At 38.9% G+C, this 18,426-nt stretch overlaps 1 protein-coding gene across 5 annotated transcripts in view; it reads right to left on the reverse strand.

Annotated features, from left to right (window-relative positions):
• LOC110401471 overlaps positions 254-18,426 on the reverse strand; it is a 67,981-nt gene continuing 49,808 nt past the window's right edge. For 3 of the 5 annotated variants that reach the window (XR_002440396.1, XR_002440397.1, XM_021402616.1), the window contains one exon: positions 254-328. Coding sequence is in view for 2 of the 5 variants with exons in the window: in XM_021402616.1 (XP_021258291.1) it covers positions 284-328 (45 nt within the window). In the remaining 3 variants the exon portion in view is untranslated. Of the gene's footprint in view, positions 329-10,983; positions 11,176-18,426 lie in introns of those variants that run through there. The other 2 variants (XR_002440400.1, XM_021402615.1) reach the window with 2 other exon arrangements.

Below are 18,426 nucleotides of genomic sequence, written 5' to 3' on the forward strand. Positions count from 1 at the left end.
GAGAGCCTCATTCACAAGGAATTAAGCAGTATCTAAGCCTAAGAGTCCTGTTCAGACAGTGAAATAACCATCAGGATACAAGACTTCTATCTCTTGAAGACACAGAGACATTGAAAATCATTTCAGAGTTCTTTTACAAGATATAAGATCGTACCCCATTTCTGACACCTAGCAATAAAAAACCTAGTTAAAAAGACAGTTGAATACAGCTTTAAAAATACATAGTATACGATGAGAAAAAAACCCAGTTACTTACTTTTTGTGCATACTATATCTTTTTCTTCTACGCAAAATTGTGCACGGAATATAAGCTGTAGAATCCAGATTTCTGTGGATATAGAAAAAAAAACAAAAACAATCAGGAAAGTGATTTAGTTACATTAGAAATATTGTTCCTTGAAAAAAAAGATCACTTAATTCGTGTACTGCATCCACAGTGTAAAGGTTCTTAATTTTCTTTAGGAGAACTGTGTTTAATCAGCAAATAAAAATTAGACCACTCACTAGGAAAAGGAGTCCATACATTTTCTGGGAGATAATTCATCGTTCCATTTTGCAAGAAAAACTTTATTTAAGTTCTTAAAATCAGGAAAAAAAAAGAATGATGAGTAGAAGCTCATATGGATTTTCATTAGAGATGGATTGCTAACATAATTGGTCTGCCTCTGCCTTGAAATTCTATTCTCTCAAAGATCATTTCCTTTGATGAAAGTCTCATTGTCTCTCTCTAATGAGTCCAACAACAAGGAAGTAATTTGTGCCTTGTTTATTTGGTGTAGATGATTGCCTTAAAAGAATAGGACCAAAACAACAATTCACCTCCGTTTCTTGATGAGGCTCTAATGTGAAGACTTGTTTGAAATTTACACAAATAATATTTTTAACTGGTATTCATAGCTAATTTGGTAATGTAAAACAACAACAAAGCCTTTCCATCCACCTAATTGTACTGCTTAAGGGTTATATATATTTTTTCTCTCCTTCTCTTCTTCAACTCTCTCAAGCACCAGGTACCCAAAATGCTATGCATGAGGTTCACTGGTATAATACATTCATGTTCTGAATACTCTCTGCTCACAAAATAAAATAAAAAGTATTTACACAACGACAAGACATACAAGAAATATATGCAATATAATGCAAAGAAAGACAATGTAAAAAGACTTCCTTCCTTCTCCTTCCTGATATATAAAGAATAACAGAGCAGAACAATAAAAGATTAAACTCCTGATGTATAATTAGGTAGAACCAAGGCTACAAGTTGTATCTGTGTTTAAAGAATATGTCCCAGGACGGTGCAGGTGTGCAAATACAACTGGCAGCTGTTGACGGCCAGGAAATTTCAAGAGCACAAGAAACTGGAATAGTAGTAGCCTCCAGGCAATAGCAGCAGAATTTAAGAGCTGGCTCAAGCTAAACTACCACTGAGGTTGTCCTTGTGCCCCTACCATCAGCTCCATCAACGGCAGTGTGCCATACATGCTGGTAACAGTACTAGTGGCGTTCCTTCATTCTATCTTAGCCTGCATCCTAAATGTGAAAGTGTTTGTTAAGCTTAGACATTTTTTTATTTATAAAAGAAATTTTTCACTAGCCAGGGAGAAATTCTTAGAAATGGCCATGATTTCAACCATCCAGTTGTTATAATAAGCTTTTAACAACCTTGTGAAAAGAGTAAATGAATATATACATACTTGTAATTGCTTAGATTTAAGATTCAAATTATCAAATTGTTGTTTTTGGTGATGTGCCTGAATCCATCCACTGACTTCAATGGGCATCCAAAATCAAGAAGTATAAATAACCATCCTGAATAAATACACCAAGTTACACTGTAAACTTCAAAATATAATCCTGCGTTTCATCTAGCTACTGGGACCTTAAAGAAAATACTGAAATCCCAAACCAAGTGGAGAGAGAGCTTGCAGAGGATGCAAGCACAACCGCTAACAGAACTGAACGCTCTAATTTAAATTGCTGTGTGTTACTAAGATACTCAGTAAGGAGGAGTTGAACTTTTTCCTCTTTTTCATCAACTTCTCTCCGCTGAAGGAAAAGATGCATCATATCACTAGTTGCTCTAATCTCCTTTGCAGTATAAATCACAAAGGTGCTGTATGTAGGTCAGTGAGATAAATATCTTTATTCTCATCCATTCCAAATGAAATGCACAGAAGACAAAAATGACTATTGGAACTTCTAAGTGTGATGAAAGTGATGCTAGCATTACAGATTTGTTCTCATTCTAGTCACATAACTATTGCTGCCTGTGACATACATAAAAAATTGCATTGTGCTTTTAGTATGACAGGAAGAATGCCAAGAGAAAAATACAAGGCTGTATACTTTCTAATGACAAAGAAAACACAACAATTAATGAGCACATCTGAAACATAAAGATCAGATACCTATCTTTTTCTACTAGAGATCAAATTTATACCTTCTTCTACGAAAAATCAGTGAGTACAAAATTATTTAGTCTGCAGAACTCACTCTACTGCAAAAGTAGATGCAGACCCAAAAATTAGACACATACTTAAATTCCAAAACACCCATTTAATAACAGTTTCAAATTTTTTTTCTTCATTGATCAAACAGCTCTAGTGAGTTTGTAGACTGGTTTTGCTCACTGATACATGGAGAATATTTTCCCTTTAAACTGATGAAACCAAGTGAAGAACAGGACAAAGAGGTAGAATATTTTATTAATGAAGAGGTATTTCATAATTGTCTTAAGGATTCCAGTTTAATCAAATTCACTTAACGGTATCAGTAGCCCAGTGCAGCATGGATTTAATCAAACTGATAAACAGTAGTTGAAATCAGTGCCTGGTCAATGGGCTTCCTCAAAATAATTCATTTTCCTTGAAGTTGGACATATTGGTTCCACACATTTTGACATTTCTGATAATGAAAACATCAGTAGCATGGTAGAGTTATAATGAAAATGCATAGAAGCACCAGGATCAGCCTTTTCATCTGCTACTGATACTTGTGAAGACTGGGCCGCTTCTGAGAGGGATATGGGAACCTGATGGCAATGCAAAGCTGAGCACCTGCAATGGAATAACTCTATGCAGTCTGGGCTGGGCCCTGGTTGGATAGGTAGTTGCTTTGCACAGGGAGAGAAGGGCGCTCTGGTGGGTAAGCAGAACGTGAGCCAGCTGTATGCCTATCCAGAAATACGGGCTACTGAGCTGCCTTACAAAACTGCAGCCAGAAAGGGAGGAAAGAAGTCTGCTCCCTTTATTCAGCATTTGTGAGACAGTATTTGAAGGAAAGTCCAGTTCTGGATTTTCCAGTGAGAAATACATTGACGTATTAGGGTGTACTGGTGAAAATGAAAAATTAAAGTGATGAAAAAGTAAGACAACAGGTGAAATGTGGAACAGACCAAGAACAATTTCTCAGTGGGCAATTCACAGTTGTTATTGTCAACTGCACTTAATCTCTCTATTGTCTTGGAATATTTTCAAGCAGGTTGTGATTTTCTAAAAATATGTCTTATCTGATCTAAGGCAATTCACGGAGGTGAACTGAAAGACTTTCATTAACAGGGATAAGATGATTTTTCTGGGAAGTAGCTTTGGCTCACAGGATTTGCCTCACGAAAATCTCTGAATTTAATAGCATTTAAAGAAAAAGGTGGAAGGATGATTTTATAAGGGCCATTCAATACTACTGTGTCTCTGAATAGCAGGACATAATAAATATTATTAATTTATATTAATACGTAGTATCCTTGGAGATAAGTTCTTCACGCATTATATTGCATTCAATGCTTGCTACAGTTTCTCTGTTTTTTTTATGGTGATACAAATGCTCCCTTGTATAATTTTGAACTTTGGTTTCTTCTAAATCATCTTAAGAGCCTGAAAAACCTTGTGTCAAGAAAGCTCAGCTCTAAATTTGCTAAACAGAGGGTCTGAGCTTGGAAAAATGCGATCACTTATGGACCACAGAGGACATAGGGTGAAGAGTTCTTCCATTGTTATTGCTAGATCTATTCTCATTTGGATCTGTGCTATATGATCTTGAAGCTCACAGTAAAGTTGTAGAGTGTTAAATACTTTTACGCTCATTCATTCATCTCAAGCATTTCTTCAATCTAAAACAACATTCAGAAAGTTGTTTAAAGTGACAACTTGTAGTAATCCCAGAGGTGAAATGAATCCTCAGGAATCAATGACATCAACATGAAGGCCAACGATGCATTCTTCAAGACTGGGAAGCCAAGTTCTCACAGCTCTCATTGCTCCACTGCTACAGACAGGCTCTTTCCAGACCTGTTCTCCAAGCACATCACAGCACAGGATATCAGGCACAAAATTGTTTGCCATGGTTCATTGCTAGCACACTTCTTGACACGGTTTTGTTCACCAGCCACATTCTCAAAATGCTTGGGCATGGTATGGGACGCAGAGTTAGATGAGGGTTACTTTCAGCAGATAGTACAAACCAAGGCCACATCTAGAGGGATGAAAATGATCTAACCCCTTAGACGTAAATCCTGCTGTGCCAGGGAAAGTCTCTTTGTTGATTTCACTTGATTGGACAAAGTCAAATAGACTTCCTTTTCCTCCGAAGGTTTTGCAAAGATGTCAGTGGCTAAACAATGCTCTAACACAGTAACTTCACTTTAAATGAAAATGGTCAATTTGCATCTCTTTACTAATGAAGTAAAATGCTAATTTTACTAGGGAGGTACAGCTGAGCACTGCTCTAAAAGTTTCCAATGAAATATTCATCAGAATTCAACATTATAGGGAAACGAGAAGAATAATATTGACTAGACACAACTGAATGTTAATTACTTGCCACATTGTGATTAATGTTTTTCTTTATATATATAATTATATGTAGGTACTGTACTGCAGTACTACTATTCTGTAACGAAAATGACTATTTTCTGGGGTAATATGTTTATCATTCAACAGAATGAAAAAGTGATGTACTGATTATTTTAAATTTGCAGCAGAAGTCTCCCCTATGACTAATTGTGCATTCTGCTGTGCTTCCCGTCCCTGATCCTTCTGCAGAGCTCCCATGAATCTTTAATTCCCTTCCAACTCAGAGATGCCAGAACTACTTTTCATCATCCAGTCCACTCAGCTGAATTCCAATGAGCACCGCAAAACAGAGTATCAAAATATATTTTTGAGATTGATTGTTTCACAAGCTACATTTTTTCACAAGCTATAATAAAAGAACATTGTTTTATTAAACCATGCATTTGTCCTAAAGGGTTTTCAAATACTGTTTTCTCTGATAATTTCAAATACTTGGAAGCAATGTGGGAAAATAAAAGACCTTTCAATGTCAAAACAGGTGATTTGGAAAAAATCTTTCCATGGAACTGATCATTTTTAATAAGTCATTTCACTGCAGAAGTACTTCATTAAAGTTTTAAGGGAGAAAGGTTTCTATATGTAGCATGTTTTTTTTCCTCTTTGATTAGCCCTATCTTTTGCTGGTTGCAATTATTCATTTATAATTTAGTTGTGCTTCTTATTTTCCCCATATTTTGCAGAATCTTTCAAACAGTATTATTTATATTTTACATGAATGCATCATGTCCACAAACTTTCTTTTCTATATTCAGATAAACTTCATTGTTTTTTTCCTCTCTATTGCATTGCTTCTTTGTGATGAAGTGCAAACAGATCCTTTCCAACCCAAGCCATCCTATGATTCTACTGTTAGCTTGGACTCATAGCAGGAAAAATAAACCCAGCAGCACATGTGTCAAAATCTATGCATGGTGTAAGCAATGGGGAGAAATTTGCAGGAAGAAAGCGCAGTATGCTGAATATTTATATTGCAAGGTATCCTACTCTCATAGATAGCTACAAAGCCCCCTTCCTCCTTTCTTTCTTTCCTTTAGCTTCTTTATTTCTTGGTTGTCTTGGAGATGAGCCATTCAAAATGTTATATCTAACATTACCAAGAACACGCAGAAGTAATGCACTGAATTTAGCAGCTACTCAATTACCCCATACCTGAGATTAAAACCAGAACCAAATTTCATTGTTTCTTCAACATTTCCTTGAACATTCTTATTATAGCTGCAACAATTAAAGAGATTTTTAGATATAGGGCAGTAGACCCTGAAAGCATGGTCTGACCAGATGGGTACAAGCATAGGGACAAATAAATAATTGGCAATAAATGAGGCTTCATGGCCCCTGGAGGAGATGAGTGACAGACCTCATGCTCAGAGCATTAACATGACAGGAATTGTAAAGGCTTGAAATTTATGTGTGCCGTGTTAGCAGCACACATGTGCACAAACACATGCAATTTCTTAATCAGTCCTAGCTCGATTTTCATGTACCAGCCCCAGGTCAGAAAGGGTGAATGCTTCCAATCAATATCCAGTTGTTAGAGTAACAGCCATGTCCGTTCTGGATGGCTGAGTGGGTGAAAACATGTTTGTTCTACTTAATGTGACACAGTCCTGTCAAATTAACAACCACGATGGCAGGAGCAGGCTTGCTTAATGGGCTGAACTCAGTTCCACAGAGAATTTATTATCAACACTCAACCAATAGATCTGAAACCTCATTACTAGAGGTTTATTTGTCGATAATAACTGGAGGCACACTTTATGTACATAGATGTTGTCTGATTTTAAAGATACAGCATGCTATGCTGCTTAGTAAACAGACTGCCTTTAAATTGACGTGACCTTAAGATAACATAACATCTGTGTGTCATCCAAGCAGTAGAGTTATTTAGTCAAGTCCCTGTTTGGTTACACTACAAGAGGTACCACCTTCATAAGTGCAAAGGGTTTATTTTTCCTGCTATATGTCCAAGCAAACAGTAGAATCACGGAATCACCGGATGGCTTGGATTGGAAAGGATCTCAGAGATTATCTAGTTCCAGCCCCCCTGCAGTAGGTAGGGTTGCCAACTATTAAATTAAGCACCAGAGCAGGCTGCCCAGGGCCCCATCCAATCCGGCCTTGGGCACTTCCAGGGATGAGGCACCCACAGCTCCTCTGGGCAGCAGTGATACATTTATCTTACCAGAAGCTCAGTTCTCAGCTATGGGAGTATAAACTTTACCTAGCTTCTCAGTTAATCTAATTGTACACAGAAAAGGATTTTTCTTCACTTAATGCCTCAGTGGTGGATAGAAAATTTTGGGTAGGGATTTTATACTTAGTATTACAGGGTCCCTGATTTATGGCAAACATTGTCAGTAGTCGTTGGGGCGGTACGGATATTTTCCAGTTTCCCAGAATAAATGGAAAGCAACGTGCTGCTGAAGTGGTAGCATGGCAGCATGAAAGTCCATGCGAGTTGGCATGAGAAGAGCCTGTCCCCTCCATGCCAGCACGAGCCAGGCTGTGTAGTGTTGGCAGATGGAGCTCTACTGCTGCAAGAGCGAGGTGCTGGAGCCTGGTGCTCCTGCTGCACAGAACAGGGAGGAAGGAGAAAGGCAGAGCTGGGGTTGCCTTTCCTATGGGAGTGGAAAGAGAAGATGGCAAATGTTTGTGGGATGAGCATTATCTTCCCAAAGGACCTCAGCATTCTGCTGTTCTCGGCTGCCTGCAACCACACACTCACCTTGCCTTCACTCAGAGCTTGCCCTGAGCACTTGCTTGTGCAAAAGGCAACAACATGTAGCTTATAACCTTATCCATTCCTGGCTGATTTCCACAGGGAAATCAAAATTTGGCAGACTGCAAGATTAATTCCCTGCCACATTTCAAAACCATACTGTTAACTACAGAAAGACTTAAAAATTCATAAGGAAAAATTTAATATCAGTGTACCCCCACCTGACATTTCTCTCTCGGCAGTTTTTATTTTCTGCTTCTAAAAATTGTAGAATGAACTAGTAATTCAACACTAAAAAATCAACCAAAGTGAAATTTTAATGAAATAATTAGTTTATGAGAAGATCTAATAAAGGAAAATGTTAGTCTTACATAATAACTTCTCCTGTAAATAGATGAAGTGTTTCACTGAAATCATTTAACAGAAATCTATCAAAATCATTCCACAGAAAAATTTATTTTCACTAATTTTTAATTGCTCTTTTTTCTAACAAAAGAATCTGCTTTGCCCAGAGCAGTCAAAATTATGGCTGAAACTTTGGAAGCTAGAAAACTGACCAATTGTGGCTGCAGCTGAACAGCCTTAGAGTGTGAGATGCTGCCACCAGAGTCACAGGATCTGGAGTATTGGTGTCTGGTTTGTGGCAGAGAGGCAGATGAGACAGAAAGACACAGCTCAGCCTCTTTGGGGTCGGTGTATGCACCTAGCAAGAGCAGAGAGATGCCCAAGGACCCTGGAGATGTCTGTGGCTATTCTCATTTCTTTATACCTTGGAAGAGATAAAAAATTGCTCTTACACAATGTATGATATAATAGGTATAAGTTTGAAATCTCAATAAATTCAGTGAAGGACAAACATAGTTTAGGAATTATTAATCTACATGTGTCTCACTAATTAGTTTGCATTTCCACCAAATAACTTGTTCCCAATACAATTTTCTATAATAAATCAAATGAATCAGTCAATCAAAATGATCATTCAAGAATAGCAGCATCTTGAATTAGCTCCTAAGAACAGTGAATTTAGAAAAGCTAATAAAGCTTTATTTAAGAAATAAAGATAATTATTCCAACATTTGTCAGAAATCTCTGAGGATTTTTCCTTAATTTTTTCCTATTGAAAGTTCTCCTATCTCCTAAATCCCAAATTAATTATCTCTCTGCTTGCCAGACCCTAGATGACACGCTTGAGTCTGCTTCATTCAATTTGTATTTGTCGCTGAGTTTTTCAGCAACACGTGCCTGCTATCTGTGTGCTGGGGAGCTACCAGTATTACCTATAGAATGCCAAAAGTTGGACAGAATAAAAAGGAAAGGGAAGAAAATAACTCAACCCTTAATCTGTCTGATTTGGGACTGATTTTGTGAACATATGGAGGGGGGCACATTTCGTGTCTGCATTTTAGCATTAGCTTTCATCCACCTCTAACTGTTTGCAACTTTATACATTGCATGCTAAAATCCCAGTTTATCAGGAATGTTTTTAAGTTGACTAGAGAGTTAGGTAGGTGAACACACGGGAATGTAGCAGACCTGGGACAACATCCTGCCCTTCAAGCTCAGTCAGGTTTTGTTCCTCATACAGCGAGAAAGGGGCTCTCACCCACCCAGGCTGCCACTCCCTCTTGGCGTGACTGCTCTGGCAGTGGCTTCAGCTGCGTCCTTTGCCAAGCAGCACAGCAACAAGAGTCTGTGATCAGAAACTGAGGAACTGAGCCACAGCCCTCAAACAGCTTTGCCAGCATGTGAGAAAAGAACACCCTGGGACTTCATCATGCAAACTTAGCGCAAAGCATCATGAAATGGGCTGTGGGGGGTATCTATTTTGGAGACTAGGGAGCAAAAAGCTTACTGTTCTGTGACATGTGCCAGTCGAGAAGCAGAAATTTTTCTGAAGAGATGACAGATACTTGGATACCTCTGCCTGGTAATAAAACTTCTGAATCTACCAGTGCCAATGAATCAGCTACACCAAGACAGAACTATATCACCTTCTTAAAAAAGAAGGCATAGGGAAGGGTATAAGGAAAGAGTTTGTGGGATGGGGGAATAAAGAGCATAAATCTCCTTGATACTTTTCTGAAAATAACCACCAGCCTAGAACACCTAGCAAACACATTAATTGAAATCAATTTTAATATAGATAAGAGTTGTCAATGCTTCTTCTTTTCAACTTATCGGTTTATAACTCTTCAGTGTTTTTTCACATATCTTTCTAAAGGCTTGCTTCCCCTCTCGGTTGCTTCAAATCTCAGTAAGGTTAAAAATGTCACAGCTGGTTATTACACACAGAGAGCACAGGTGTGTGTCAGTTCGAGCAGTCACGCAGGACGACATCCTGGTCTGTAAGATATGGATTCATTGAGTGCTGGCAGGAGATTGGAGGGGGAGGGTGGAGACTGTACATATGTAAAAGAGGGTGATCAGAACAGACATCTGCCTTTTTTATATAGACGCATGGCATCTGAGAAAAACGAGACAATGCGATTAATCTTAGGATATCTGTTTTACAGAGAAAGAGCTCTTAAGAACTCCCATCTTAAGCAATAAATGTAAATTGTGTTCTCAGAAAAAAACCCACACTAACCTACTTTTGCCTTCCTTACCATCACAACTTGTGCCTTGGAGAGGTGAAAAGCAAGGAAGGCAGCCAAACAACAGTAAATAATCTTTAAGACTCCTTCTGTCTTCAAAGCAAAACACAGCCTCATCCCAATCCACACCACCCCTCCTTTGTCAGCGCAGGCTGCATGCACACAAGCACACGCCTCTGTGGTTCTTTGTGCCTCCAAAGCAAGTGAACAAGATTTATGAACAGATTAAGCTTTTCTAAAATGTTTAGAAATTCTTCCTTTCATCAGAACTCAAGACTGACAAGCGAACTGCCAGAAAACAGAGTCTGCTCACACTGGAAACACTTTTAGATAATTAGAGGCAAAATTTTGGGGTGGATTCATGCATGCTTCCCCTGTGCAGCAAAGCTGTACCTGTACAATGAACTGACTTGGTGGTATACTAGAAAGAAATACATTACAATAAATACAAAAAAGGTCAGCGTCTCAAAAGAGAAAAGTCCTGACACAGTGAAACTTTGAGTTTTAGATTTGAAGTCTATTAAGTAATTAAAACAAGAAGGCAAGGAGGTAAGTTTTCAGAAAAGCCAGGTACGTTCCCCCCTTGCGTTTTCTCTTTCTTCTCATCTGGAAGAGCAAAACCAAAGTACTTGCAAAGGTACAAAGCATTTTCAGGTGCCTGTCTGTCAGAAATCAACATTATTTTGCTCAGCTCCGGCACAGTCTCACTCCGGCTTATCCACACAGGATTGCTTGGCTTTCCTAGAGGCTCTGGTCCTGGCACTGTTTTAAAAAATTGTCTAACTAAAATAGCTTCAGACAGGTTATAGGGTATTATACATTACCTCTTGGTTTGCCAAGCAGAAACACGAGTTATTTCCTATGTAACTGGCTGCCCTAAGCCATTAGTGTTGTTGGCAAGCTGCTGTTCTTTTCCTCCCCTTGTGACCAGAGAACCTTGATAGCACAGCTCGAGCTTACGCTTTAGGAAAAGAGAGTTGTCTTCTCCTGCCTGAGCTTCCCCATTAGTAACCTGGAAAGCAACAAAGATCTGAATTGCAAATGGTATTGAGAACTGTTGGTGAAGAAATGCACGTTCCTGTAAATTAGTGAATGCACACACACAGAGAAGTGTAACTGTTAGGTAGTTCACATACTATAAATATTATTTTGCCACTGCAGATGCAGAAACACTAAGTTTTTTAACTACACTTTGACATTTACTGCTCTATAATAAAGTAAGAAAAGATGGAATTCTGTTAATTGCAGTATTGTCTGGGTTATACTTGGCTCAACAGTTTGCCACAATGACTTTATCAATTACTGTTTGGCATTTTCCTTCTCCCACAATTTACATGCAAGCAACACCGTATGTCACAGCATATTCGATAGGCGATTATAACAGGAACATCAAAATAAAAACACTTAAGATGAATGCGTTGTTCACAGGATTCTAGTCAAAAAATAAAAAAATAAATGTAGTTAGGAGAAATCTAACACCAAAGGTTCTTCTTACTTAAATCCCTTCCCAAAGGCTGACACAACTTTTCTCAGGAAGCAAGTAAAGACAATGTGGATGAATGGCAAGTCAGCAACTGAATTTAACTAGAGATACACAATTTGTTATTGTCAGATAGGCAGCTTCACTGAAGTCACATCCAACCTAAAGATGACCTCAGATCATCACCTGTAAGAGGTCTCAGGTGAAATATCACTTAACCTTCTGAGATGAGAAAAAAACTACAGCTAATTGATACTGCTGTAGATTCTGTGGTGCAGATTCCACAGGACATAACCTGCCGGTACAGTGCCTCAATCCATCTAAACTGATTTTATGAAAGCTGTGTAGCAAGCTCCTGGCACGTAGCAGTTCTCTCTGATTAGATATAGTCTGCCATGCTATTGTCTCTTATTCTTTTGCAGTTGCCTTTTTGTAACATTTTACAATTAGAAAATAACTCATGGTGAATAATTTACTTGAAAAATTGAGGCAATACAAACAACACAGGGACACAAGAGTATGTCTTTTGGGAGCAAATAGGAGAACTGGAGCATAAATACATCTCTTTGCAGCAAATTTGTTCACAGACCTGTAAGTGTGCTCATTATTTGAAAGTACGTGATGTTCAACGCTATTTGCTATAATTTAACAACAATACAACCTTTAAAAAATGAGAGATCTGAGAAGGGTGACTATATGCATTCACTGAGAGAAATTTTGTAGGCAGTCCTGTGCTAACTTTGAACCTGCTGCTGAAAGTGTGCAAGTAGCTGGTGAGGGAACTGGGATGGTTCAGCCTGAAGAAGAGGATGCTCCGGGGAGACCACATTGCTCTCTACAATGCCTGACAGGAGGGTGTGGAGAGGTGGCAGTTGGCCTCCTCTCCCAGGTAACAGTGATAGGATGAGAGGGAACGGCCTCAAGTTGCTCCAGGGCAGGTTCAGGTCAAGTATTAGGAAATTATTCTCAGAAAGAGCGGTGTGACACTGGCACAGGCAGCCCAGACAGGTGGAGGAGTCACTGTCCCTGGGGGTGTTCCAGAACTGTGGAGAAGTGGCACTGAGGGACGTAGTCAGTGGGCATGGTGGGGTGGGCTGGGGTTGGACTGGATGATTATGGCAGTCTTTTCCAGCCTTAACGATTCTCTGTTTCTGTGACAGCATGGATGAGGATGTGGTGAGCACAAATTGTGCTGGAGCTCTACATAAATACTTGCTTAGCCCAAGTTTGCTCATGTACATGGTAGCCTCTTGTTGCCAGCACTCAGGCCAGAGCTTTGGAAATTGCTGACCGCAGTATGAGCATACCCTGAGCATTAGTCAGAAGAAAGTAGCAGTTTTGTGAGAATAAGGAGGTTGGAGAATATGACTAAGTTTTCACACTCTCCAAGAGGTAATTTTTTTTGGATGGTGAAATACAACTCAGGCTAGAAGGCAATTTTATCTGATTGCAGTGGTTCCCCTTTCATTTATTGCCATAGACATGTACCTGTGGGAGCTGGCAGTGACTCATTCTCTAGGCTGCAATGAGGAGAGGAATTCTTTCATTTTCTTTTGTATGACTAATGCAGCAGAAAAAGGCCATTAGTGCAATTAATGCCTATTAATATCTATTATCCTTATAAAAGTCTTCCTAAAATAATGAGCAAGCAGTATCTTTGAGTCAAATGTTATCTTTAGCTCCAAAATATCTGGTATCTGCAGTGGAAGACTTTTACTCAAATTCTGGAACTAGAAGGCATTACTTGCTTGAAGCTAAGCATCAGTGGGTGAGTAAGCTATACATTTTAGTTTGCATGGTTATCAACCAAACCCATACTCACATATATTAACTTTTTTATAACGAGGATTGCAGTTTAAATACGGGGACAAAAGTACCTGTGCAGAGGCTGATAGAGAGAGGACTGGCAGAGGAGAAGGATACTTGCAACAAAAAAGAAGACCACCCCCCACTTATTAGCATCTTATGGCATCTTTTTTGCTTGTCTTTGGAGTTCATTTTGGAGGCGTGAAGATGACTAAGAAGTATCCCTTTTAAGTGTAACAGATGGTACAGATTTTCTGTAAGATATCATAAAAGAATGATACAGTGATACTGAAAATAAGATGACTAAATGTTTTTGTACTCACATCACCAGGTAATGATCTCCACAGGAGTAAAATAACATGAAAATTCAAATGTTACACATGCACGAATATCACTAGATATGCCAGATCTTATACTTTTTTAAAGGCACTACAGACATGAAAAATTACACAATTCTTTAGGTCACGTTTGGCTCTGGTGAACAAGAACTTATGTACAGAGACATGCAGTATATCAGGGGATGCTTGTCACTCTTGTTAACCAGAGTGCCTGTTGTACTGTGCTGCTCCCAGGATTTCCCAAGATCTTACTGTACCAAGAAGAGTCAGGATGATAAAGGCCAGTGCCACTTCACCCCATCCTACTGCAAAGCTGACTGAGCAGCTGAGCCTTGACTTAAAGCCATAAAGCTTAAAAGCACATTCTCAGTTTGAAAAAATACGTTGCAATTTAAGTGAAGAAGCTCTCTGGCAGAGCTGGCTGCAAGCACCTTTCCACCCTTGTATATCATCCTTCCATTTTCATGTAGGAGTAATAAAAGTGCTGGTCTCCTATATCATGTATTCTCAACAATGTCGGTTGCTCTGAAAGTAGTGCTTCCTATTTATTTCCAAGGAAACTACAACAGACATAAAATGCACAGCTAATGGTAGTGACTATGCTGAAAAACACTGCGGTGTAGCTGAGAATTTACTCTATTGAATGGTGTTATTGTGCTCTTTGTATCTGTAGAAATTTCCATGAAAAAAAGATAGGAGGCATTACTTTCTGAGTGACAACATTTAAGCATATCCCGAGTTGGAAGGGATCCATAAGAACATCGACTCCAACTACTGGTTCCACACAGGACTACCCAAAATTCAAGCCATATATCTGAAAGTGTTGTCCCAAAGCTCCTTGAACTCCAGCGAGCTCAATGCCATGCCCACTGCCCTGAGGAGGCTGTTCCAGTTCCCAGCCTCCCTCTTGGTGAAGAACCTTTTCCTGATATCCAGCGTGAACCTCCCCTGAATATTGTGACTGCACGACAGATAATCCAATTTGGCTATCAGGGAAAGAACATCTTATTTTAATTAACTATTTTGTGAAGTCTTGAGGTGGATACCACTGTTGTTTTCTATGAGATTTTAACATGACTCAAATGATTGGGAAGAAAACATATTTTTAATCTCCTTGAATCAAAATTTAATAATTTTTTGACCAATAGATTCCAACAGGATGAAACAATCCAGGGTAAAAACAAAACAAAACAAAACAAACCCCACAAAACAAAAAGGCAAAGTAAAACAAGTCTGAAATTGAGTAAGTCCTGAAACAGATAGTAGTGTTTACGCTAACTACAAATGTTATGCGGCAGTTATGAAAAGGCTTAATCTTGCAAATCCTTACGTGTGTGTAATACTTGGAATATGAGTAGTTTCATTCTGTTAAGACTCCAGAAACAATATTGAAACTGGAATTAGTATTTTTGTGATATTTTTAAGTGAAATCCTCTCTCCACTTGAATGCTCTAAGCACTGCCACTCTGAAAAGCAGCATTATGATCAAAAGCACAGGCAATGCTTGGTGAACTGGTTCATTCATTCGATTGGGTCATGGACCTGTACTGTGATTGCTACAGAATCATTAAATTCCCAGTGGTTAAGCAAGATAATGTGAGAGCTGAACTCTAAATATACGTGGAGCTGTTTGAAGAAGGTGATGTATTTTCCCATCAAGCAAGCAGAGACAGAGAACGGAAATCATTAATGACATAACCCACGTGAAATTTGACTTATGTGAAATGACTGCTCAGCTTCTCAAAAACTATAACACATGCTGCGAGGACAGTGAAAAGCTGATTCAAAAATCCCAATTCTGCATCTCAGAAAGTACCTTTATTTTCTGAGATTGCCTGATTCATTTTTATAATATCTTGGAGATGATAGCCTCCCTAATTTAGAGCTAATACATGAATCCTGAAAGGTAAATGTATTTTCAGTATTCTAGCTTTCATTCACTCATTCATTCAACAACAAAAAAAGGATAGAGTTTCATTATGTCATCTTAACTCCCCGTATCAACACATCATCCTATGTCTTCCTTTAGTGAAGAAGATAAGTCATGGTGGAAGAAAAAAAAGTCTTAAATTAACACTTCTATATTAATAATAACAGGTGGTCAAAAAGCAGTCTTATATGCTGTAAACCACATTTTCCATGCATACATCATCTTAGGATGTGCACAATCAAAACAACTTACAAAGGTAAATTAAACAACCCTTGTATGATTCATCCAGCGACTACTATCAAGAGAAAGTATGCGGGAGTTGAAATCAATTCAAAAAAGACACATAATTTTAAAAAAGGCCAAGTTGAAAAGAGGTATTATTTCCAACTAATAATTCAGTCATATGTACTTGAAACTAACATTCAGAAAAAATACCACAGAAATCAATACAAAGCACTGCACTGGTTGTTTGAAATGCTCTAAGGCAAAAAACTCCTTTCAGTGACGGTCACTTGAAGAAGAAATTCAAGGAGCGATGTGAGAACAGGATGTACAGAGAAAGCCAATTCAGGAATTTTTCAAGTAATAAAAAGAAACGATGCACAGAATTATTTTAATAGTATAGTCTTATTTACTCAACTTTAGTACCTAGCCAGTGAAGCAACCATTTGTTAAGTGAAGAAATGCAGCAGTGTTCTGCTGCTCATTTTGCACCTCACATTGCAGCATGTTATTTCAGAGTAAAACTAAGCAAGCAAAACAATAACAAAAACTATTTTTCCAAAGTATGCAGAACCAATAGAGAGAGTTATGAAAGCTTTTGCAATGCTTTGCTTTTGTAGTGCTTCTGCAAAGAACAGAAAAAATATTTTTTTTCACCATTTAACCACTGATTAACAAAATTTTTTTAACTCAAAATGTCACATCTATGTTCTCAGGTTCTCAGTGAACTCTAAGAGGATAGAGAGGTATACCCTTTAGTTCTTGCCACCAGTGTTCATGATGTTGGCCCATCAAGAGACACCATGATTGAATGAACACTTTTCTTCAGACTAAGAACAGGATTTTGTAAAGCTGATGCCGTTGGCAAATACCCCTAGCAGCTCCCCTCCAGAGCCTTGCAGAAGAGAACACAAGCAGAAGGGCAGCACCTGAAACTCTGGGCTGAAGTGCGGGCAGAGGTGCCCAGCTGCCACCCCAAATCATGACACTGCAGCAGAAAGCAGAGCAACCACAGCCACCCTGCAAGCAGCAAGCCCACATTTTCATGACATCCTGTTCTCTGCCTTCTCTGCCAAGACTTTGAGTAACCTTTAAGGCCAATGCAATTAAACCATTTCTTGGAAAGCCTTGCTGTGCTTTGCTGCACTAAGCCAAGTTTAGGCTATATCTGAGCTGCGTTTGGGAGCACATGTGTTGTAGTAATCTGTCAGGGTAATGCATTGGCAGTGGTGGGAGACATTTTATTTTATACAATTGCTGGTGCAGTAGAGGCATATTCATCTGCACATAAGTACACTTTATAGTTATTCACATTAGGGGCAAATTTTCAAAGAGCTGCTAAGGTTTTTGGCCAGGTACGACATGGCTTTTATTGGGAACTGCATGTGTTAAACTAAGCAATGTGCCGTGAGAAACATCCATATGTTTTCCTTTTCTGAACATTCAAGAACGTCTCTTTTTTTACCCCCCATTTTTAAGGCAGTAAGTGTGACTGACAGCTTGAAAGCTGTGCCAAGAGCCCCTGGGTCCTCCGGCAGGGCTGGGGAACCTCTGTGCCCCCAAGGATGCTCTCAGTCTGGGAGTGCTCTGGCCATGGGCGTTGGGTTGCCCAGCACAGGGGTGAGGCCAAAGGTGGAGGAGCCAGGGCCAAAAAAGGATGTTCGAAGCTAATCCAGCACCCTCTCCCCTTTCCAAGTACGCTAAATTCACCCAAAATAGTCATATTTTCAGATCATTTTCCTTTCAAATTTGTATGCTTGAAAAGAAGTCTAAGCTGATATTGAAACGGCCTTTTTTTCCAAGCTGGATGGCTCAGCATCAACAAAACAAGAGTATCCGTTTCATGCAGGCCCTTCGGTACTCCTGCTGGCTTCAGTGCTGCAGCAGCCCTGTCAGCTCCAATATCCTGTCACTTCACAAAGCCAGAGAAGGACTGGAGTACAGGCTATGTCCTCTTGAACCACATATAGCAGAACTGCAACCAGGACAAGCTCAGAAAGTTTATAGTGCTGCCCAGCATTCAGAGATTTCCCTGATTATTGGCACACTGTAAATAAATAAATTCAGTATTTTTTCTTGTGACTTTTCCTTTAGTAACAATCAGAAAATATTTTAATTTGTAGTATTTATAAAGGCAATAAATGTAGCAAATAATTTTATCTCTGTAATTAAGTGCACATTTTACAATTTGGAATTCAAATTGTCCTCCTTAACATATGAAAGCCTCCTCACAACAGAAAAATACTGGCTAGAAGATGTTTAACAAATTTTTAATACTTTTTAAAAGAAAGTGCTCATTACTTGATGCATTGGGGTGGAAGATGTATTTGCAGAAAAGGGACAATACATCATCCAAGGTGCTAACTGCACGTGTTAATTACTGTTTAACATGAGTACAGATGCTGCTCCAGGCAATTTTTACCCAGCATTTGGAGGAAAAGTTCAGTTTCAATCATACTAAAATGAGGCATTATGTGAAATCACACC

This window comes from Numida meleagris, chromosome 6, assembly GCF_002078875.1.
Source record: "Numida meleagris isolate 19003 breed g44 Domestic line chromosome 6, NumMel1.0, whole genome shotgun sequence".
Classification (NCBI taxonomy): Eukaryota; Metazoa; Chordata; class Aves; order Galliformes; family Numididae; genus Numida; species Numida meleagris.